Source organism: Alnus glutinosa, chromosome 11 (assembly GCF_958979055.1).
Source record: "Alnus glutinosa chromosome 11, dhAlnGlut1.1, whole genome shotgun sequence".
In the NCBI taxonomy this organism is placed as follows: Eukaryota; Viridiplantae; Streptophyta; class Magnoliopsida; order Fagales; family Betulaceae; genus Alnus; species Alnus glutinosa.
This window is the reverse complement of record NC_084896.1, coordinates 5,671,381-5,694,730: the sequence shown is the minus strand read 5'-3', so window position 1 is coordinate 5,694,730 and position 23,350 is coordinate 5,671,381. Positions and strand designations below refer to the sequence as shown.

At 35.3% G+C, this 23,350-nt stretch overlaps 4 protein-coding genes across 4 annotated transcripts; 2 read left to right on the top strand and 2 right to left on the bottom strand.

Annotated features, from left to right (window-relative positions):
* Window positions 1–1,265: 1,265 nt before the first annotated feature.
* LOC133881706 (U-box domain-containing protein 15-like) lies at window positions 1,266–6,756 on the bottom strand. Its single transcript, XM_062320711.1, has 4 exons — window positions 6,248–6,756; window positions 6,033–6,149; window positions 4,826–5,257; window positions 1,266–2,561 (listed from the first exon to the last, which is right to left on the bottom strand). The coding sequence occupies exons 1-4, from the start codon at window positions 6,563–6,565 to the stop codon at window positions 1,506–1,508; spliced, it is 1,923 nt and encodes a 640-aa protein (XP_062176695.1). The 5' UTR covers window positions 6,566–6,756; the 3' UTR covers window positions 1,266–1,505.
* A 4,741-nt stretch (window positions 6,757–11,497) lies between these two features.
* LOC133881707 (G2/mitotic-specific cyclin-2-like) lies at window positions 11,498–14,434 on the top strand. The gene is made up of 11 exons (XM_062320712.1): window positions 11,498–11,636; window positions 11,788–11,851; window positions 11,999–12,134; window positions 12,254–12,299; window positions 12,396–12,548; window positions 12,652–12,774; window positions 13,035–13,124; window positions 13,283–13,504; window positions 13,588–13,686; window positions 13,795–13,973; window positions 14,096–14,434. The coding sequence occupies exons 2-11, from the start codon at window positions 11,797–11,799 to the stop codon at window positions 14,178–14,180; spliced, it is 1,188 nt and encodes a 395-aa protein (XP_062176696.1). The 5' UTR covers window positions 11,498–11,636; window positions 11,788–11,796; the 3' UTR covers window positions 14,181–14,434.
* A 1,293-nt stretch (window positions 14,435–15,727) lies between these two features.
* LOC133880951 (uncharacterized) lies at window positions 15,728–19,305 on the top strand. Its single transcript, XM_062319923.1, has 10 exons — window positions 15,728–15,923; window positions 16,001–16,059; window positions 16,147–16,187; window positions 16,274–16,305; window positions 16,399–16,427; window positions 16,565–16,601; window positions 16,765–16,821; window positions 18,079–18,155; window positions 18,493–18,566; window positions 19,068–19,305. Exons 1-10 carry the CDS (start codon window positions 15,840–15,842, stop codon window positions 19,085–19,087), a joined length of 510 nt encoding a protein of 169 aa, XP_062175907.1. The 5' UTR covers window positions 15,728–15,839; the 3' UTR covers window positions 19,088–19,305.
* A 2,996-nt stretch (window positions 19,306–22,301) lies between these two features.
* On the bottom strand, window positions 22,302–22,864 carry LOC133882771 (auxin-responsive protein SAUR64-like). Its single transcript, XM_062321985.1, has one exon. It carries the CDS (start codon window positions 22,793–22,795, stop codon window positions 22,376–22,378), a length of 420 nt encoding a protein of 139 aa, XP_062177969.1. The 5' UTR covers window positions 22,796–22,864; the 3' UTR covers window positions 22,302–22,375.
* Between the last annotated feature and the right edge of the window lie 486 nt (window positions 22,865–23,350).

The following is a 23,350-nucleotide window of genomic DNA, read 5'->3' as shown; positions in this document are numbered from 1 at the left end:
CCTTATCTTTCTCCTTAAAAACAATATTTTTTTTTTTTATTCTCGGCAATCTCATTTGAACGGGACCGGTGCATTTTGAGTAACCATAAACACCTCCGTTCGAACGGTCTTCAACCAGCACAGCGAATGACACTCGCTGCCGGCCGGCCAGCAACCCATTCGAACGACCTTCGATCGGGCCTTCAATAAAGCATTCTACTAACACCGCATTCGAACTAAGGTTGATAGCATTCCAACGCAATCGTTGTTCATCACCTTTTCCAATTTTCTCCTTGACCAAGTTTTGATTTTTCTTACGTTTTTCACCTCCCTTTAACGCCCATAAAACTAAAAGTATTTCCTTTCTATCCTTCTAACCCCAATTTAGATCTAAAGATCAAAACTTTTCGTCCCCACTTGAAGATCCAATTTTTTCTTCTTCTTTCTTCCTCCATTTCCTCTAACCAGTCACCTTCAAAACATCTCATAGCCTCATTACATGGCATCAATTTTATTTGAAAACAAGGAATTGATCAGATTTCATGATAAATGTTATGTCAAGATACAAAGAATATCTTAGGAACTTTAGAGAGTCTTACACATTGTTGGGGAATTATCATCCCCAAAGCCCAAACGGGCCTATTACAGAAGTTTGGGCCCGTTTGGTCGGCCTGGCTTGAATAAATTTGGTTCCACAAATTTGGAATTAAAGAAGTCCCTATCAAAAGGGAAGTGGGCCTGAAAGTCCAACTAATTAAGGCCTACTCTTAATCCAAAAAGAAAGCCCATAGGCCGAGTCCATTACAAGTTTCGGCCCACTTCCTGTCAAAGGACGAGAATTCGAGATACTCGGCCACATTCCACAAAGATCCTTCCCATCCGGTTGTGGGTATACAAGTTTCGGATTGGAGAAGGCTTACATACAGGGACGAGCAATAACCCACGTTTCGGAGACCACGATCAGAAGGACGTTCCCCCTCATTTCAAGGGGTTAACTATATCAACCCTTCAATATAAATACAAACCAACCTCCAAGTATTCGAGGGCTGAAATTATTTTATTATTGAAACACTACTGTTATTATAGAAGAAAAATTGACTTAAGCATCGGAGTGGGAATAACTAGCATCCCAACAAGCACTCTTATTGCTCTATTGTTTTGCACAATGAGATCAACACTATTTTCAATAGCTCGTGTTACCAAACCGGAAATTGTTTCAACACACATACATGCTATGTCCATGATTTTATTTTTTTTCATTATTTTATTCTACTAAATTCGAGAAATAGATAAAGTGATCAAAGTTCATAGATTTGTTTAACTTATTAACAATCAACAACTTCTTATAACATAGTCAAATCTAAACTATGTACAATTCTTGGCATGATTGAATTTGAAGCCAAGACATAATATTATAAAAGAAAGCACACAACTTGAAATTCGATGTCTGCTCCCCGGCCATAAGCATAATTAGGCACCACCCGTTGAAAAAAGAAGAAGAAGAAAGTAAACAACTTGTTGAAATATCAAGGAATGTGTTCGCACTTGCTCATGTGATTCAAAAGGGAATTTGCTTTTCTTTTGGCTCTATTTGTTCCGCTTCTTGCAATCTCTGCCAAATGCTCATACACGCCATACTGAAGTGCAGCCAAAACCAAAGACGAATTGTTTAACCCCAACTCTAGCAGAACTGATGTAGCACATTCCTTGTTCTTGGGGGTACCATTTCTAATAATGTCAACAAGAGTTTGAATAAAAGATAGCTTTCCGATCTCGTTCCGGCCCTCGGGAAGTGATGCAAGGAGAAACAAGATTGAGAGGGCTTCATCAATCATGCCCAAGTTCTTATCCTCAAGCAAATGAAGCAATGGAGCTATTACACCTGCCTTAATAGCCCTGGACTTGTTAACATGGTTCAAAGATAGGTTAAATAAGGCAGTAGCAGCGTCTTTTTTACCTCTGAGTGTCCCATGCTGTAAAAGATGCACCAAGGAAGGGATTCCATTCAACATGCCAACCAGTTCTTTGTTCTCGTCAAGTATGGACAAGCTAAACAAGGCTGCAGCAGAATTCTCTCTAGCCTCATCTGTTCCATTATGCAGGATTTCGATTATAGCAGGAATAGCTCCTTCTCTAGCTATGAGTCTTTTGTTTGCTTCATCGATTGACAGGTTCAAAAGTGCTGTTACAGCGTGTTCTTGAATCTTGGAATTTCGATGGGACAGGAGCTGAACCAAAGGAGCGATTCCACCATTGTCAGCAATCAAAATCCTGTTATCTGGGTTCTCTTTGGAGAGCATACGGATCTTCACAATGGCCTCTCTTTGCACATCCATCTGACAAGAGGATAGGTTTTGGATCAAGAGAGATATTTCCTTTATGAGGTGAGTCTTCGAGGCATCAGAGCCAACGTAAGGATCTTTCTTAGGCAGTTCGAAATTGTTCTCCCGACACCATTGCCGAATAAGGTTCCTGAGGGCGACATTTGGTGCTAGTGACAAATGATCCAAAGTTTGTCCAGTCTTCGGGCATGTCCGATGATTAGAGTCCAGCCATTTACTTATGCTTTCTCTTTCAAATGTCTACATGCAAAGATAGTAGGAAAAATGTCTCAGTCCTAGCTAGCCTAGAGCATGCATGCATGACAACATATTCAAATTAGAGTAACACTATTTTGTAGACTGCTATACGACTGCATACAATTAGTATGACATGACAGTGAAAAACAGTTATTAAATCAGCATTTGTTAAAATAAAGAATAAAAAAAAAAAAAAAGAAGGTACAAGCTAGGGCTGATAAATAGCATTACTATTAGAATTAACATTAACCGAGCATCCAATACCTTGGGCATAATAACATATGAAACTATTTTTATTTTATTTTATTTTTATTTTTATATACAAAACAACATAATTTTATTGAAGAAATATAGGAAAAAATATACTTAGCCCTTAAACTACCACCATTTTTATAAATACATCCCCAACTCTCGTTTGTGACACTTGGATCTTTCAAATTACTAGTTTATTGTAAATATTTGATCACTCCGTTAGATATTGGTGTTAGAATGCACGGAAAATTATGCACGTAACACACATTTTTTACTTGAATGCCCAAATTACCCACCAAATTTAAAAATGTAAAAATAAATAATAATAATAATAATAATAATAATAGAGCCTCAACCTTAAGGGGGTTGGTAGGGCTGTCCAATAAACTAAATACTCGAATTCCAACTTTGTCTGATTGGCTTCTAACAAGTGGTAGGTTGGAAGTCATGAGCATTTTTCGACTTTCGACAAAAGTCGGGTTAGCGTTAGATGTTGTAACTTGATCTCACCGTTAAATGTTGGCATTAGGGTGAACAGAAAATTGCACACGTAACACGCATGAGTAGATATCTAACTTAAATGCCTAAATTACCAAAAACAAAATTTTAAAAAAAAAAAAAAAAATGAAAATAGGAGAAACAATGAAACAATTTTTTTTTTTTTTAATTTTTCAAAAAAGATTAAAGAGAGGGTGATTGACAACCCCCTCAAACTTAAGGAGTTTGATAGGGCTATTCAATAAATTGAAGATCAAACTTTAAATTTGCATTTGAATTGCTCGTATTGGCTTCTGACAAGTGGCGGATAGGAAGTTATAATCATTTTTTGACTTCTGATGGAAGTTAGATCAGAAGTTGAAATAAAATTAAGGGTTTCGATTTTTTTGACAATTTTTCAACACGACCCTAATTTTATCAAATATTTATAAAATAAGCATAAAAAAATGCCATGTTGATTAAAGTAATTTTTTAGAGCGCCCCTTCTGTCCAGTCAGGGCAGAAAACCAGTGGTTTTCTGCCACCAATAAGATATTGACACATCAGTCTATATAAAAAAAAATTATTGTTTGTAAAACACTGAATCTAATCCTTTTTTTTTTAACTTTTTTAGTCTAAAAAAAAAAAAAAAAATTCCAACCACCAACCACTTACCACCCAGACACCGCCGCCGCTGCCATTGCCCCACGCCGGAAACCGTTGCGCGGCCACTTCCTAGACCCCGAAGGTGGCTGCTCGGCCGCCCCATGGACCGGGGGTAGCCGTGTGGTCAAGTGGCAGCCACCCCCAATTCCGGCGTAGGGCTGTGGCAGCGGCGACGACCAGTGGTTGGGATGTTTTTTATTTTAAGACTAAAATAATGAAATGGAGGGTTGATCCAGTGTTTTGCTAGATTTTGTTAATGTTTATTTTTCTTATTTAATGATGACGTGTTAATATCTCATTGGAGGGCAAAAACCTGTTGGTTTTTGCCATTACCTATTGAAGTTATTCCCAATTTTTTAAAAATCAGATCATTTTTGTCAAAGTATATTTCCAACTTCTCTAGGTTTTTAAAAAACCCATCAAAAGCCCCCAAAAATATCCAGTAAAAGCCTTGAAAAAAACCCAACAAAACCCCAAAAAAGTCCACAAAGCCCAACCCACTTCCAATCTTTCTGAGCTGACTTTTCAAAGGTGGCTTGACATCCAAGACCTATCAGAGCAGAATGGTCAATTTTACATATAATCTATTAAATTTATCTCATAAATTAAAAAATATGGACCACATCACATGCATTGTAGACAAGTTTAATAAATATTTGTCACTTTTAATTATTGTTATTGTTGGATCGGATCTTTGATCATTTCATATGAAAACTAAATGGTATACAACGAGGAAAGTCAAAGTTTTTTATAGCATTTGAAATCGTACTATGTAAGACATGTTCTAAGAGCCATTCACGTGAGTAGAGCAGTACTATTGCATCTGAACAGTTATGCATGTAATTAAATAGTTATTTTGAAGGGGAGATTACCTGTCCAGTGGCCACAATAACCGGATCCGTCATGATCTCCAGTGTAATTGGACAGAGGAATTCATGAGGGATGAATGCAGACTGACACCTCCGTAGGCTTTTAGATGAAACAGGACCATCAAGTGCCGCAATTGTCTCCTTGATCCCTGCAATTTGTTTTAATCTGCCCAAAAGATCTATCATTTGCTGGATGTTCTCAGCAATGCGCCCACCTCTTTGATCTTTAACTAGTTTTCTAATAGCCAGGGTCTCCCCATTCAAGGCCGTAACAGTATGGAGTTCCAATTTGATTGCCAGTCTTTCTAGTATAGCACTGTCCGCGTTCCTGTTATCTTTTCTAGATAATACAACCATCATATCCATTGCCAGCTCTATATCTTGTGTATCTGCTCTTCTTTGTGCTCTTTTAAGTTGCATCCGCATGAGCTCAACCTTAAGCAGATAAGTAATGCACAAATATAAGGAAACGAGAAATTTCATGGAAAAGTAATAATTAGATGATTAGATTTACTCTTTTTTATCGTCTTAAGCTTTTGGGTCAACTGATAATTGAATATGGTTTTCACTACTAGAAAAATCGAAAACTACCTTTCTCCAAGACTTTTTGGTCATTCAACTTATACAGAATGTCCATTCAATGTGTTAATTAAGACAAAGAATTGCATCCCACCATCCGAATTAATGCATATATTTCCATACATACAAATATATTTGTCTTTTATTTGACTCAAATGGGTCTCTTTTAATGGTAGTGGACATAATCTTCACACAGACACAGCAACAAACACTTTCTGATGATAAAAATTCCGTCCCAAAAAGCTTTTGGTTCCTCTAAAGAATCAAATCTCTCTGAGAGTACATTCAGCTCGATCTCAGGGTATTTAAATCCTCAAATGGTATCCTATTTAAGCATCATCATCTCAACCAAATCAACTGCAGTCAAATCATCAGGCTACACAGCAACTATTATGAGATTTTGACCTAAATCGTAAAAACACAATCAAAACCTTAAAAAAGTAATTAACAGAAAAGAGAACCAAAATGTGAGCAACTCAACTAGCTATCACTTCAGATTGAGTTCATGAAGCCTAGCACATATACTAAGAATGGTCTAAGCATTACATGTCACCCACATTGTGGAAATCTTTACCTCTAAAACCAGTGGATCTGACCAAAAAAAAAAAAAAAAGCAAGTAGAGGAATTTACTTGCTCTTTCACTTCAACCGAGATCCCGAGCTCATCATAAGGCATACCCTCTAGAGCCTGGTTTAATTTGTCATAAACAGCGTGGAATCTACTCATGACTGCCTCACTTTCCAATGCCTACGATTCAATAAATGCAGCTCGAGTTAAAAGAGAAATGGGAAAAAAACAAAAGAGAGAGAGAGAGAGAGAGAGAGAGAGAGAGAGCAAAGACTGACCAAATAAATCTTGCTTCCATAGCTGCAATGCTTGAGCAACTTCTTTGCCGCAAGAAGTGGTTGCCTCAAATCGGCCAAATAATTCAAAGCCTCGCCGGAAACCGGTGTACCAAGCTCCAGTATCTCCTCCAAAAGAGGCAGCAACAGCTTCAACCTCCTAACCAAACTCAAGCACTCCTTCCTCTGCGTTTTCCGGTACCCCGCGTACGATCCTACAGTCTCAATCAGTCCCATCAATTCCCCAACCACATCGCTTTCATCTCCACCTTTAGATGAAACCGAAACAATATTCCCCCCCACCTTCTCTCTTCCCTCCATTACTATCCCACTCCAGTACTACGGCACTACCCAATAATTATTAGTAACTTAAAGCTGATCACTAACTCTAACTCCACTTCTCAAAAGGCTCTCAGAAAAAAATCTCCGATTTTCCCGAGAAAACAATATGCTGGAGCCTGGAGTGGAGCGGTGCTAAAAGCCCATTTTACGCGGTTATTACGGTTACTATATATGTTTGGCGGGTTTTGGGGTTACTAAATATAGGAAAATGTTTGAAAAACTGTTAATACGTGTTACATGGGTCGGATTCACGCGGTTTTACGTGACAACGTTGACGCGTCTTCACGTGCTGTGTTTTTTTCTGTGTTCTACGTACGTTAGTGGTCCATTTCACTGTATTGTCCAGTGCTCGATCTGCTTTAACATACTTTTTCTTCTTCTTATTTATATTGTTTTTTACTTCTATCCTTTGCTTAATTCCTCAATTATTGCCTGTTTCTTGCTTTTGTCTTTTGGGTAATGGGTCCTGTTCTTGAATCTTTTACTTCACTTTTTTGAGTTTTCTGCATGATAATTGAGACCAGGAAATCTAAAAAGGTAGGTGGATTATGGATTAGGCCGTGGAGCCTGTGTTTTTCTAAGTTAAAATTGCTTCATCCATTCAAATCAAGTTTTGTTGGTTGGGAAAGTCTTGGATTGGTTGTTCTTTGTTTAATTGAAAATCTAGATTCATGTTTGTCAAAAAGTTTTTAACACCGGTTAAAAACAGCCTTGATTTGTGTGTCATGTTTTTGCGTGCATAGGACGCATGCTCGGGTGCCAATTATTTGATTACACTCATTTTTTATTTTTTTTTTAAAAAAAAACAAAAACTTATTTTTGGATTATTTGTTAATTAATTGTATTTTTATTTTGAAAACACACCTCAAAAAGAAAAAGAATGTAAAATTACAGTTTAACCATTTAAATTACTCACCGTTGTGAAAGTAGCCTCCAAATTATTAATTCTTGAACTCTGGCTCCCAAACTACTAAAACGATTCAAAAAAATTCATTTTGTTGAAATATGCCTATAAGGCTATAATACTCATGCCACGTGTCATTTTTCAATTAAAATAAATAAATAATAATATGTATATGGGTGCCTGGCCACCCCCATTTTGGCCAATGGGAGTGGCTCAATGCCGATTTTGAAGGTGGTCAAACCATCACCATGGTCAAGATGGTGTCGTCCTCTCTCTTGAACACTTCTTTGAGCACCTATCTTGTCCATGTTCTTGCCGGAGTATCTTCGGCATTGGTGAAACATCCCGGCTTGGTGGAGTTTGAAGAGTTCAAAATTTTTTGCGGCAATGAGATTAATTTTATTATTTTTTTAAAATTTAATTTTTATTATTTTTTAATTGAAAAAAAAAAAGAAGTTACGACTATGAGTTTTATAATCAAAACCAACAACTTTTTTTTATTATTATTTTTACTTAATTGCCTAACTTTTTTGTTTTTTTTTTTTGAAAGGACATAATTGCCTAACCTTTACTTACTCGAGGAAAAATTACGAAATATCACCGTCAATGAAATTCTCCGAAATTATATGGAAGCCATCGTCCAGGCCGGTACGAAATAATTTTTTAATCGGCCAAAGCATGAATAAAGAACCAAATTTAATTTGGATAAGAATCGAACATAACTTTTAGGCCTATATATATATTGTTAAAGTAATAATTAAATATTTAAATTAAATTATTTTCTATCATATTAAATTTTTGAGTATCGACTTAATATCGTATTAGAGTCAAAGTATTTCTGAGTTCAAATTTTGATTATATAATTTTAATTAAAATAGTTCACGTATTGGTTCCATAATTGAAGGGGAGTGTTAAAATAATAATTAAATTATTAAGTCACGATCCGAATTCGAACATTGATTTTACAATTTATCTTTTATCTCAATTAAAATAATTCACGTGTTGTTTGATTTCACACGTGAAAAAATATTAAAATATAGATTAATTAAATTCTTACCAGCTTAACCTTTTGAAGTAAGCGGTAATTAAACATATATAATTATGAGTAATTCTATATACTTTACTTTTATCTCACTTTTTTTATGTGACACTAATTTTTTTAACTTAGGGTTAATTTACAATATCTTATCAACAAAATATGATAAAAGTGTGATATATAACATTCCCTATAACCATATATAAATATTTTGAGAAATGCAATTTCACCCAACTTTTATCTAATTTTTATTTTACTTTAGTAATAATTAGGTTTTTTTTTTTTTTTTTAAGAAGAAGATACTGATTTTATTAATATCATGAAAACCATTAAATTCAAAGTCAAAGTATATAAAGACTAATTCAAAGTCTACTAAACATGCCACATCAGCATATGGCCATTGGGGTGGGGGCATGGCCGTGCAACCCCCTTATTCCGTCCGTGTTCTCATACGCCAAGTTGACTTCAAATCCACCAAATATTGTAATCATTATATATTAAGGCTACTGTAGATATCACAGGCAGTGAATACTACACAAATGCTTATTTTTATCATAGCAGTAAATTACCTTGAATTTTGGATAAAATTATTTTGCTGTTCATCAAGAAATAAAACATTTAAAAGTATAAGATCGAGAGCTTGTGAAGCGTTTTTAAGAAAAATGTTAAAAATAAAATTAGACTAGTTCTATTTGATTAAAATTTTACCTATTCTCAAACAATGAAAATATAAATAAAAAGACTTAATCTTCAAGTCGGGATTTTATTTTATTTTATTTATTTTATTTACAATTAAGACTTTATTTCATTTTTTCACTAGGAATATATTTGCTGTATTTATTTTCCTTCGTTACTAGAATTATGTTTACTTTCTTTATAAGTATTTTTTTATAATTTATAGGTGAGTTTGCAATATAATAAAAATACAATTAAATTATTTATCAAGTCAAAAAATTCTCTCAAATACTTTTGCAAAGTTTATGATTCTTTAAGCCATAAGACTAACTTTATCTTTTAATTAAAAAACGTAAATAATTTCTAGTTATTGTTATCAAGTCTTCCGCTATGTCAATTTCTCAAGAAATAGACATGCACTTGGGTGGGTAGCCCCATTGCCCAATACATGAAAAATGGCTATGATTTGGGTGTTGGGACTAAATGGGTGATGTATATGCACCGTCCTGGGGGTTTTTCATTGACCTTTGCTTCTTGCGCGAAGGCTACTGCCAACTGGCAAGTCTATCTACATGTGGGATTTTTAAGTCTTTATGGGGCCACCGATTAAAGAAAAGGATGGCAATTGCCAACTGCTTTATCTCTGCCAGCTCATCTTGTTTACCAAGTCAAGTCTATTGGGTCCAGATAGGTCCAGAATGCACGAACCCACAAACATCTGGTTTACCCATGTCTTGAAGACTTGAACCGATTGATTACCTTCTCTACTAACAAAGAAGAAGAAAACGGATTTTTTTTTTTTTTTTTTTTTTTAATAAATTAGATTGAATTTATTGATTATATAATTAGATGTAATCAACCCACTTTTCCCCAATTAAATGAGACTCACTTCTTTTTTTTTTTTTTTTTTTTGTTGGTATAACAGTGAAAGAGCTTATTAATTAGGTTGATTGATAACTACAAATGTTAATGCTAAAAAATTAATGGTGACTACGTTTAGAGTGGTGCACCGCCAAAAGGGGAGGAGGGCGGTGGCACCACCTCCAATACTTTAGTCCGTAAAAATATGATGGTGAAATTAATGAGAAAATAGATAGAGATTAAGGTATGAGAGCATACCTAATTTAGCCTCTTACTGACCTTGTATAAGTTAAATATAGCTTTGGTAGTGTGCTTTCATAAGGCAAATGTCATTATCGGCCACCAATTTGGCCTTCAATTGTACGGAACGTCATAATCCGTCTTCCTTTAATAAGTTGTCTTTCTTAAATGCGCGCATACGTTGCTTGATACATAATTTCATTGTTGGGGTGCATACATTGCATTTCATCGATGATTGTTGCTTAATATTGAATTTCTCTTCTGAGCGTGTGCTTCATAGTTCACACAATACTATATTTGAGCTAGCTATCCACCGGGCGGTGAGAGTGTAGGCTTATTATATATATATATTATTTTACTTTTTTGTTCAAGTTGAAAATTCAGGAAAATTTGTAAAACCTGCTATCATTCTTCCATAGAATAGAAAGATTGAAATTTAGGCAAATTTTTCTCTCAATTGGCTTGAAAAAAATTTCTCCAATTCAATCTACCACTACCAAAAATTGTCAATGTACCCCAATGACAAAAAGACTTTAATAAAAAAAGTTGAAAAAACCAAGGGGTGGAATTTTTTTTTTTTTTTTATAGGGTTATGTTTGTCTTATGAAAAAACTTTTAGGGTCATTTTTGTCTTTTTTTTTTTTTTTGGAACATTGACAATTTTTTGGTAGTTTGAGAGGACATTGTTAATTTGAATGGTAGTTTAAGGAAGAGTATATATTTTCCCAAAACTTATCCTTTAGAACTTAGGGAAAATTGAAATTGCAATCTCCAATAAAACAAAAAGTAAGAAACAAAAAAAAGAAATGCTGAACTACTGTGTTATTAATTTGAGATGTGGGTGATAAAGACAAGAAAACATGGCATGAATATTTAAAAAAGAAAAAAGAAAAAAGAAAAAAGAAAAAAGAAAAGAAAGAAGAAGAAGAGATCGTGCACAAATTGTGCCACCAAACTCAAAGAAGCTTCCAGGAAACCTACATCTGAGTGCCGAAGAGCCTTGATGGGCTTCAATTTCAAGCCCAACCCCACAGAAAAGACTCAACTATATTCACTTTTACTGGGCCCATAGAAATATTTGAAACAAAAGCAATTAACCGTTAGACGAACCATCGCAACCTTTGATTACATTTAGATCCGACGGCCACTAGTTAGTAGCCGTTATTTTCAAACGAATAGTATTGTGGGCAAACAAGCTGTGCTCCTCGTCCTTCAATTTCTTCTCCTTTATTTCTGTTTCTTCACACAACATCAATTGCTGGATTTAGTCTCTCGCTCTCTCTCTTGAGATTGAACGCTGAAGCTGAGGGGCACAAGGAACTTCGTTCTTGAAGGTTGGTGGGTTTGTTTCATTGTCACAATTTAATGGTATATATTGTTTTTGTTGCTCCTCTTTCTTTTTCTTCTTCTGGATCACGGGGTTGATGATTTTCCATTTGGGTGTGTTGTAATTGGGTTTAGTTTTCTTGCGTGTTAATCTTGAAGGTGATAAAAATGGAAGGATCAAAGGAGAACTTCCCAACCCTCATTAGGCCCTCAGGCTTTCAAGGTAAAATTTAGTAGAAATTTAGTAATTCTTCTTGATGGTCTTGCTTGCAGCTTGGTCCAATAAATTCATTTAGCAACATTCATCTTTTAGTATGTTATTAGAATGCAAACTTTATTACATATCTTTTTATCCTTTCAAATAATAAAGAAAGTCCAAGAATGGAGGGTGCCAAGTTTGTGAAGGAAGTGAGACACAATCATCGACAAGCTCTAAGCCACATTGATCAGAATATTGTTGGAGCTACCGTCCATTCTCATATGGCCATTAAAGCAGAATTCGACAGGTAAACTCCAGCCATTTACATGGTTGAACTGAGACTTTTATTGAATTTTCTTTCTACATTGTAATTTTTTTTTTTTAAAAAAAATTTCTCATCAGTGTTAACTTCTGTTCTTTGTTCAGGAAGTTTGCAGCACAAACGGTCCAGCACTGCCCTGGAGAACTCTCTGTATAAACCAATAAGAAAGATATTTGATTTCTTTTGTTTTTTCTTTTCTTTAAAGTTTGAATTGGCACTCATTAGATTGCTTTATTGTTCTATTAGGAAACTAAGAAACTAACCTCGTTGGCTCTGAACTCAAGTAGCCTGGAAGATAGTACAATCATAGATGTGGATGAGTATGATGATGCTAGTGATGACGGGGTTCCGATGTTTGTGAAGCACACAGAAGCCATTCTAGATGAAGTTGATCGAATGGTATGTTTATCCAGTTATCCTTACATTCTTTCTGCTGAAATGGGTTTGAAAAAATATTTTTGACCAAGCAGAATTACTTTAACTTTGCATTGAATTCCTATAGGAAGAGGATGAAATGGAAGATGTGGAGGACCTGGTTATTGATATCGACAGCAGCGATTTGAAAGATCCACTTGCAGTTGTTGAGTATATAGATGACATTTTTGCTTACTACAGGAAAACTGAGGTAAGTTTTGTTCTTACTAATTGAAACACATACTTGTAAATTGTAATGTAAGTGTTGATTTATTACTTTCTACAAAGTGGGTCTTTTTATGTAGTTGAAGTTCTCTTTATTGCTTGTCACCCATGTCAATCAGTGTTTTGGAAAAGAAGTGCCTCCTTCTTGAGAGTTAGCAACTTATGAGAAAGTTTATTATCTACCATAGCATGTGGTTAATTGGTTAGCATCATCTATATTTGATTCACCGAACATTAATCATGCAGAAATCTAGCTGTGTTTCTCCAGATTACATGGCCCTTCAATTTGACCTCAACGAGAAAATGAGGGCTATCCTCATTGACTGGCTTATCGAGGTAAATAATTCTGCTCTTGATTTGCTTCTTTACATATCACTTGAAAGCCTTTTCATTGCCAATTTACATGTCAACATGTATGGAGAGGAGGGATTCATTTCCTGTGATAAGGCCATCTAGTGACACTTAATTACTGATGGGATTGCTTGAATTAACAGGTTCACTACAAATTTCAGCTTATGCAAGAAACATTATTCCTCACTGTCAACCTTATAGACAGGTTCTTAGAGCGTCAAACAATATCCAGAAAGAAGCTTCAATTAGTTGGGGTGACAGCCATGTTATTGGCCTGCAAGTATGAGGAGGTTTCTGTCCCTGTTGTGGAGGATCTTGTTTTGATATCAGATCAGGCATATACAAGAAAAGAAGTTCTCGATATGGTAATATCCTTTAATGTTCCTCACTACTTTCTGTTCTTCGTCCTCACTTTCAAACTGTATTTAATGATTTCCATTGGCCATAGGAGAGACTAATGGTGAACACCTTACAATTTGATTTCTCGGTGCCTACTCCATATGTGTTTATGGGAAGATTCCTTAAGGCAGCTCAATCAGACAAAAAGGTTAATAATTGGATGTCACAGAATCATATCGATTTAAATTAGTAATTTTTTTTTTTTTTGGTTAATATGATACTGAAAAGTTTACTCCACGCAATGAAACTGAATCAGCTTGAACTTCTATCCTTCTTCATCATTGAGCTATGCCTGGTGGAGTACCAAATGCTCAAGTTCCCACCATCTTTGCTAGCTGCTGCAGCAATTTACACCGCTCAATGCAGTCTCTACCCCATCAAGCAATGGAGTAAAACTAGCGAGTGGTATTCTAACTACTCAGAAGATCAGCTTCTGTGAGTTGTTTCTGATTCCTTTTTGATTCCCTATGTCAACTTTCTTTGAGTTTGAACACATTATTGTCTTAATCAATATCCTTAATGATGCAAAGATGTTTACTTTTGAAATGTGCTAACAGAGAATGCTCAAAGCTGATGGTTACTTTCCATCAGAAGGCTGCGACTGGGAAACTGAATGCAGTTCATAGGAAGTACAGTTCATGAAAGTTTGGCTATGCAGCAAAAGTTGAACCACCTCCATTTCTCTTATATAGACGACAGAGCTGAAAGGAGGTTGATAACTCAAAGTTATTATCTTTGAATTTTCTGTGTAGCAACAGAAGTTGCCCCGAGAAAGTCAAGGCTCATAACCCATTAGGCCTTGGTGGATTTCTTTTGTTGTCAAATCTCAAAGTCTATTTCTATTCTTTTGTTTTGGATTGGTTTCCTTTAAATGCCAGTGATCAATGCCTTGGATCTGTTTCATTGCGTTATTATTCTCTTCAAAGTTCCGTCCACTTAATTAACAGATTCCGATAGTATGACACGTCATAGCCAATAAAATTATAATATATGTCCTATTTAACTTAGTGTCACAATAACGAAATTTGTTAAATCAATGGACGGAATTTGACTGTAAGGAGTGATAAATTATTTTTTTAGCATCATTCAGAGAATTTTGAGTTCATTTTGATACAACAAAAAGCTAATTGTGAATCAAGTAAACCACGTGAACTAACTATTTCACTGAGTCGAAGTTGTAAAGAGATGGAAGGTCTACCACAGTAGCCATAGCCAATGAGTAGAGCAGGATCTTTCTTCTCCGTGACGATGGATAAACACATTCAGTTTGTGTAGAACTAAAAATGAAAATGGAATATATGTGATAAGGAGAAACAGAGAAAAGGCATGCTCTTCAAAATTGAAGGAAATGCTCAAAATTAGACCAGCATCTACGTCTGACTAATATGATAAGAATAAAAAAAATGAAAATTCCATTAGGGTATTTTTTTTTTTGAACAAATTCTGCAATTGATTGAGAAAAATTAATCTCAAACAGGATCTAGGGAGTACATTATTCCCTAAATACAATCTCGACAATACATCTAGAAATATCTTCTAACCATATCTTATCTAAAACATTGCACGAAGCCTTCTTAGCTAGTGTATGAGCAGTACCATTATACAGCCGAAAAACATGAACTACATAAGCACATCTAAGAAATTTCATCTCCATTCTAATATTATCCACTAGGGTATTTAATTAAATATAATGTTTAAGATCATAAAAATATTGTTGTGAGTTTTTTAAATTATAATAATAATTTAATCAAAGAATTTAAATTTTATTAATAATTAAGTAGTTTTTAAAATTATATCTTGATATAAAACCTATTTTGCTTGAAATAATGCTAGAAACTATAATTTCATTTAATTTTAGTGATATATCGGTATCAATCAATCATTCAATGACATGACAAATGTCAATTAATTATAATTTTTTTTGCTTTTTTAACATGAACTAATTTAAGAATTGATTATCGTAATCTCATCAGTAAAATGAGATCAAAGTGTGAGAAAGTGTGATTTTTAACTTTACTTGTCTGCTTTAATCTTTTAAACAAGTAATGTATTCCCCTCCCCTCTTCCTTTTTTTCAGAAAAAAAAAATAATGTCAGAAATTACTTTTTTTTTTTTTTTTTTTTTTTTTTTTAATTTTTAACAAGAACATATTTGGTTGAAATTACTGCATCAAACCTATAATTGTTTGATAAAAAAAAAAAAAAAAAACAAGTGATTTCTAACGTTATTCCTCTTTTAAATAAAACACACTGTCTGAGAGAGAGAGAGAGAGAGAGAGAGAGAGGGAGATCATCCACTGAAATGGACAACACGGCGATTCTGATGGAGTGGTTCGAGCGGGTGGACTCGGAGAAAACCGGAAACCTCACAGCTCCTCAGCTCAAGGTTCTTCTTCTTTGCCCTAATCTTCTGTACTTAATAACTAATTGATTTTGATTTTAACCGAAACGACGACTTTCCAGGGAGCTTTGGCGGTTGGGAACCTCGAATTCCCTCTCTCCGTCGTTCAGCAGATGATCAGGTCTGATTATACTGTATCTATGTATATATACATATATGTGTACACGGACGAATAGTCTAGGATTGATTTGTACGGTGGTTGTTGCAGGATGTACGATTTTGATAGGAATGGCACGATGAGCTTCGATGGTGAGCAAAATAATTGATGATGATTTTCTATTTTTGTGCTTCAGCTTAAAACTTGATTATCTTTCTAATTTTGTTGTTTTTCTCAGAATTCATTGCGCTCAACAAGTTCCTTCTTAAGGTGTTAGAATTTTTTTTAACAGTAATTCGTTTCCAATTTCGTAAACCATATTGGATCATTAAGTTTTGCAGTTTTTATCCATGTCCTTTGCAGGTTCAACAAGCCTTTTCTGTCCTAGAGAGGTGATTTTCTTGCTTTTAGAAGCTTTGTATTAACATGTTCACATGATTTGTAGTATCAAGTAATGTAATGTGATGTGATGTAATGAAGTATCATCATTTTGCCTTAATTGTCTTATCATATTTGGTCATTGTTCCAGGGGTCGTGGGTATATTGTTACTGGTGACGTAAATGAGGTAGTTTCTTGTAGATATGTAAAATCTCAATTGGTCATTTGGTTGGATGAATCGATGAGCTTTCCTTGTATTTCATTTTGTTGCTATTGATGAGGAACCGTGTGCTTACCCTCCTTTTTTTGTGAAAATATCTTTTTTTTTTTCTCAACTTCAATGGTTACAGGCGTTGGTGAAGATTGGTTTCTCATTGGACTCGCCTGCTTTTTACACAGTTTGTGAGGTAAAGCTTATATTTTGACAAACAAGAATAGAAACTTCTGTTACGAAAAATGATGTGGAGAACTATTTGATCTTCAGGTTGATTAAGGGTGTTGTTTTTTGCACTGTTATTATTTCCCCCCAGTTGCTCAAGAAAATGTTTTAGGAAGATTTATCTTTTGATTAGCATAAATTTTGGGCTGATGATACTTGGGGATTTGGAATGATGAAGTCACAACATTCATGTCTTTGGGCATCAGTCATTGCACAGCAGACTAGTGCATGTGACACACGTTCAAATGAGTGGGCACCATCTTTCAGTGCTTGATTCAGGCACCAATCAAACCCTATGATTCCAGCAATAAATCCTTAAATCACCTATGCATTAAATTGCTTCTCAACTACCCAAGAATTCAACCATACTGTTCCCAGATTACTGTTCACAACCCCAAAACTTGACTTTTCCTCTTTGTTTTTCCTCCAAACCCTACCCTATACCTTGCTGTGTTAGAAACCCTAGATTCCCTAACTTTACCCACCTTTACTACCATGAAACTTTACCTTAGCTCTTCCTAAACCCTACAACAATTTCCTTTCCCAGAAACTCCTGCAACTTTGCTTCCTATTTTTATCCCTTTAAAACTGGTCAAAAAAGCTCGAACTTTTTTAGCCTGAATAGAACCTTAACTCTAGAACAATCTGGTGCTTGCAATCTTACACAGATTTTGTGTCAATGCTCTGTCCTACATCATTGCTACGTGTGGCATATCTTTAACTAAATTTTTTAAAGTTCAAATAATCATGATTCAGAAGTTTGATTTTGGACTTAATTTCATAATTATTTCCTTGACCTGTATTCTCATCTTTTATCCAATGAAGAAGATAAGGACTAGGGAGGTTATTCAATTATTGCTATTTTTTAAAATAGGGATATTGGAAATTGTAGCTCAGTTATGTTTATGGTAACGACTTTTGTGATTCTTATTTTCTGAATTTACATGCGAGCACCTTTCAGATCTTTTTAATTTTTACTGATTATGCTTTTAAGTGTTTAATGGTCTGCTTTTTGTTTCTCTGCATTTTAAATGTTCTGCTGTTATGCAATCTAAAAATACTTATGTTAGAATACTTCCTTCTGTCTTTTTGTTTTTCCCTTAAAAAAAAAAAAAAAAAAAAACCCATGTCGCTAATTCCAATGGTGAGATATGATCTAAAGATCTAAGTGCTAAGTTGGTTTCATTAAGTTCAAATGCTTACAAAATTTTCTTTGATTTCTCAGAGCTTTGATCAAAAGAAGAATGGGCGATTTCGGCTGGATAACTTCATATCTCTTTGTATATTTTTACAGTCTGCTCGGTAAATATTCCTTATGTTCACAAGAAGTGTATGTTTGATGTTGCACCTGTTAAACTTAGTGTAATGTGGGCGATAATATAACGCGATTGTGTGGTCAGTATACATGGTGCCGGCTGGTTTTAGACTTATATTTGATTGGTCTGATACTACTCTTCTAGGTTTAATTCTTCCAAATTGTCCACATTAGCACATGTAAACTCCTATGCCATTAGAGGTGCTTTACCTGGAGTGAGACCCATTGAATCTGGAATAAATAATCAAACCATAAATTCTAGTCTTGAAACGTATAATGCTACTTGCCACATTGGTTATGTTCTTCTAATCTTGTTTGTTACAGGAATTTATTCAATTCATTCGATACAGCAAAGCAAGGCAGGGTGACTCTTGATCTCAACCAGTTTGTCTACTGCTGTGAGTACACTGATTCTCTTATGCCAAAAAAAAAAAAACGTTGTTCATTAGGATATTTAACTTTTAGTATATTGCAACTTTTCACGACCCCTTTTGCCCTTCATATCGGTTCAGCTCTTTGAGGAAAAAAAGAGGATATCAATGCCTAAAAATCTCTGCTTTTCAAAATTATACCTGGATATGTCAGTTAATTTCATCATAGAGCAGTCAATTTTTTTTTTGGTATCACCTGCATTTGGTTTACTTCTTTACCCAAGGGTTGTGTAGAGGGAAGGGGGTTGATTTGGGGCTCTGCAATCGTATGGATCTCATCCGTGATCTGCTTGGTTTAGAAACTCGTGTTATCTTTTGGATTAAAGTAAAAAAAGAATCAAGTAGACCTCACTGGGCACTATCCCTAACAGTCCGAGTCCAACCACTGCTTTAAGGTGTACTAGTTTGTAATGTATGCATTGTCAAGTAACATATTTTAACATATGATTGCATTATTTTCTTTTTCAGCTGCAAATTGTAGAATATGATTGGAATACCTACGGTGACTAGCAGATGCTGCACAATGCCTCTGTACATTTGATGTTTGATGTGGTAATGTATTACATTTTTTTCTGCTTGTGTAGATTCGTTTTTTATGTTTTTGATGCTGAGAAATGCTTATTTGAAATGAAGCTGCAAAGCTTGATACTTTGTGTTATGGCCCATTTCTCTCAAGTTTTGGTTTTGAGTTTTCTCTGTGGTATAATTTATATTTGTTTGATTGATAATTCTTACTATCACCGATTAGATGGCGACTACATGATCAAAAGCCTGGGGCTTCTTTTCCTCACGCTCTCTGTTTGTGGGGGATGTGTGGTTGGTGTCTCAATGAGAAATAATGATATTGGTCTTGTTTGGCAAAGACATGTACAGAACAGAGTAGTGGGTTGTTAATTTTGAAATTAGTAAAAAGTGATATGATATAAAGTAAAAAGAATTTGTATAGAAAAGTGAAAAAAATTTGTATTGTAGTGAATTTTTTTATTTGAATAGTAATAAAAAATTATTGATGTGATATAAAAAATGAAAAAAGTGAGAATGTTTTGATATTGATTGTTATTGAAAAAGTAAAAAAAAAGTGCGTGAATAGTAAACAGCATTACCTTGTTCTGTAACGTTGTCTGCCAAACAACACCATTAATCATGACCCTTGAGTAACCTGGAGAGGAACTATTTCATGGTTCATATTAGATTTCATAGAATCCAACGATGTATATATTGTCTACGTTGGCACGTCGTTTAAAATTTTCAAGTGATGTGACACCACGTACAGATTAGATGCTGTAAAATCTGGACAATGAAATGATTACTCTCCATCTCAAGTGAAACGAAGAGATCCTATTCTGAGTAACCTTTGCTTTCCCAAATAGCTGTGTCTTGGCAAGCCAATCTTTCAATGACAGGGTCTTCCGATTGTTTCAAGTCGGTCACCATGTCAGATTAGATGGGTCAGTGATTGGTATCTGAAGAGTGCTCTTGTCATCTCCATAATTTGTGATTTAGTAATGTTGTCTATGCCATAAAATCAAATCTACTATAAGCAATAACAGAAAATCAAATCTACCATCTCAATTTTATTTCCAAGTTCAAAACCTCAATATGTCGTAATTGTTAGTGTTTTCGCACGCACTTTTGCATAAATCCATTTGTGCCATTTTGACAAAAACGTCATCCATCAACAAACAAATCGGAGTAATGCTACAAGGAGCAAGTCTTCATTGTGTCTTCCAAAATGTCACGTGGTTTTTAAAATTACCATTAAATTTGAGATGATCATTATTCGATTTTGATCTAATGGTGATTTTAAAAACTACATAATATTTGGAAGGACACAAAGAAGACTGATAGAATTACTCAACAAATAGTACCATAACATCTGTTAGAAACCCAACAAAATAGGTGAGGCTTAAGGCATCATATCTCTCTCTCTCTCTCTCTTAATAGATGAGTGGAAATGGTGGTTGTGGGGGTGGGGGGATCTTCCCACTATCAAGAGGAAGATTGGGCAAGAAAAAAAATACAAAGAAAAATGTTACAAGAAAACTTGGTTAAAGCGGCCCATTTTGCTAAATTGTGAGCGCAAAAGTTTACACACTTGTGAGTTTTAAAGGCTGACCATCTTTGAAATAATGTTAGCAAGCCAATGAAAGTTTACACTCTTGTGAACTTTAGAGGTTAACCATATTTGAAATAAGGTTAGCAAGCCAAAGATGTTGTACACTAAAGTGGAAGAGATTTGGGGGGAGGGGGGATTGTAATGGGATCCTTTCCACTATCAAAAGAAGATCCGACAAAGGAAAAATACAAGGAGAAATGTTACCAAAAAAATTGGTTAAAGTGGCCCATTTTTTTTAAATTGTGAGTGCGAAAGTTTAAGCTTTTATAAACTTCAAACGTTGACCAGTTTTAAAAGGAGGTTAGCAAGATAAAATGTCCACTAAAGGGGAGATCTTTTAATTGAGACCAAAGTTTATCTCCTTTTTTATTGAGTCACTTTTTTGGGGCCATCATTTTCTTTGCTTAACATGGCAAAAAAGGCATCCATAAACAAATAAATATTAACATGGTCTTTGTTAGAAACCAACCAAAATGGGTGGGGCTTAAAGCATCATCTCTCTCTCTCTCTCTCTCTTAGTATATGTGATGAGATGGAGGGGGGAGTGGTTTAAAGGGGATCCTTCTCACTATGAAGAGGAAGATCCAACAAAGGAAAAATATAAGAGGGAATGTTATTAAAAAAAAAAAAAAATGCGGCCCATTTTGCTAAATTGTGAGCGCGAATGTTTACACTCGTGAACTTTAGAGGTTGCCTAGCTTTGGAAGGAGGCTAGCAAGGATGTCAAACACTAAAGTGGAGATCTTTCAATTTGAAGTGAGGTGACTATGTTGGAGGGCAAAGATCATAGGCAAAGAGTTGATGTTGTCAATTTTAAGATCAAAGGCTGAGGATTCTGCAAGCATGCTTGCTGAGGTTGGGAGTCCAAGGATAGAGCCATCTGAACTTGAACCTACAACAGCACAAACAGAGTCACCAAAGGTCAATTTGACGATTCCCAAAGGAGAGGAGACCAAGGAGGAGCTCATGGAATTGAGGAGAGAAGATCTCCAAGCATTGAGGTGCTCTTAGCTAATAAGATTACTTTCCTGGCAATTTGAATGGCATTTGGGTGGACCTTATCATGAACAACATTATTCTTAATATGTCAGATCAAGTCTAGGGCATTGGAGCATGAGTCCTCCTTTATCTTGAGAAAGGGGGAGGGCTGAATGATATTCTTAATCCAATCAACCATGGACAACCCCTCAAGGACCTTTAGGGTGTCTAAAGGTTACGAGGAGAGCCTCCAAATGACCCTGGAGGAATGACAGAAGAGAAAAAGGTGCTATCAATTCAGATTAGTTTCTACATAAAGAGCTTCAATCTTTGGTGGCTTTTCAGTCTCCAAAGATCTTTCCAATCCTATTCTGAGAGAGGTTTAATTGGGGAGGGAGATTGGAGCTTTTTGTAAGCTGAATATGTTGAATTTTTTTTTTTTCATTTTTGCTAGGGGTCTGGATCAGTTTATCATGTTGCTCTTTCCAATAAGGTCCTTATCTGTGTGGTACGATTTATATCAATCAGCACATTAAGGGCCATAGAAATCAAATGTGTGAGAACATTGTTGAGTACAGAAGGATGTTTTGCCACAGTTTTTGCTTCACTAAAAAGGCACAACTAAGTATTTATGAAACAAAAAAGAATTTCTTTGGCATACATAAATCCATAAAGAATCTCTTCAAAACCCATAAATAAGTGTTTGCTGTTGGCAAAACTGTCCTAAAGCAAGAGAATATGATGTAGAGCTGTGACATGTTGCCATAGAAGTGAGCAAAGCTTTCTCTAGATCTACTGGCATCCGCCATTGAACCAAAGAAATGACATACTCCATGAAAACACCATCACAAGGCAGCGTGATAGGTCCATTGCTAGGCAATCCAAACTCCTCCTCAGACATTCTCAAGAGCTCCCTGAAGACGTTTTGGCTGAGATATTCCAAGGGAACCACGAACCTTTTGTTGTCAGTGGTGTACACAACAAAATGGCCTTTATTAGCCACTGAAGATTCAGCTTTTGGATATGAAATCCTCTTGCGCTTATTAGCAGCAATTCTCTGCCACTTCTTTGCCATTGCGATGAGCCTTTTCGGATTGATCATGGCTGTAGATTATTAGAATGGGGGTGATCTGAACAAGCAACAAGTAGGAGGAGGAGCTGTAGAGAAGATGTTTTACTGCTCGATCTTGTGGTCTGTAGAAGCCATGGATGGTTATGATATATATATTCACAAGGTCAAACAGAATCACACGCTGCTGTTTCCTTTGTGTTAGGCTGATAGAACGCATGGCCATGTGATCATCAAACCAAACCGATGTTGGGGTTGTGGGCATGTCGGATTTCTGTTAAGCAATCAACACTTCAGAGTAGGCCATGAATGTTTCTTGTTATTCATGCTGTTGTTTTCTTCTGCCAATTCCAGGCAATGACAATTTGGGCCCAGCTAAAAATGTATGATCCCTTTGGATCCTAATCTCGTGCAATAGGACAGTCATATTATATGGGATCGTCTGGTCACTTCTTCTACGTTTGTGTATTCGACATGTTTGACGACAATATTCAAGTGATTAGTATGTTTCAACAATAAATGGTTCAAAAGCATAAAGAGCCACTCAGTTTTAACTGATTTTTTCAAATCCTTAAATATAGAAGAATT

Coding starts and splice junctions, on each gene's coding strand:
- LOC133881706 (XM_062320711.1), bottom strand. CDS start 6,565: ATGGAGGGAAGAGAGAAGGTGGGGGGGAATATTGTTTCGGTTTCATCT. Junction 6,150..6,247: donor ATGGAAGCAAGATTTATTTG/GTCAGTCTTTGC, acceptor ATTGAATCGTAG/GCATTGGAAAGTGAGGCAGT. Junction 5,258..6,032: donor CGGTTGAAGTGAAAGAGCAA/GTAAATTCCTCT, acceptor TATCTGCTTAAG/GTTGAGCTCATGCGGATGCA.
- LOC133881707 (XM_062320712.1), top strand. CDS start 11,797: ATGGAAGGATCAAAGGAGAACTTCCCAACCCTCATTAGGCCCTCAGGC. Junction 13,505..13,587: donor GAAAAGAAGTTCTCGATATG/GTAATATCCTTT, acceptor CATTGGCCATAG/GAGAGACTAATGGTGAACAC. Junction 13,687..13,794: donor CAGCTCAATCAGACAAAAAG/GTTAATAATTGG, acceptor AAACTGAATCAG/CTTGAACTTCTATCCTTCTT.
- LOC133880951 (XM_062319923.1), top strand. CDS start 15,840: ATGGACAACACGGCGATTCTGATGGAGTGGTTCGAGCGGGTGGACTCG. Junction 16,060..16,146: donor GTCGTTCAGCAGATGATCAG/GTCTGATTATAC, acceptor TGGTTGTTGCAG/GATGTACGATTTTGATAGGA. Junction 16,822..18,078: donor CTTTTTACACAGTTTGTGAG/GTAAAGCTTATA, acceptor TTGATTTCTCAG/AGCTTTGATCAAAAGAAGAA.
- LOC133882771 (XM_062321985.1), bottom strand. CDS start 22,795: ATGATCAATCCGAAAAGGCTCATCGCAATGGCAAAGAAGTGGCAGAGA.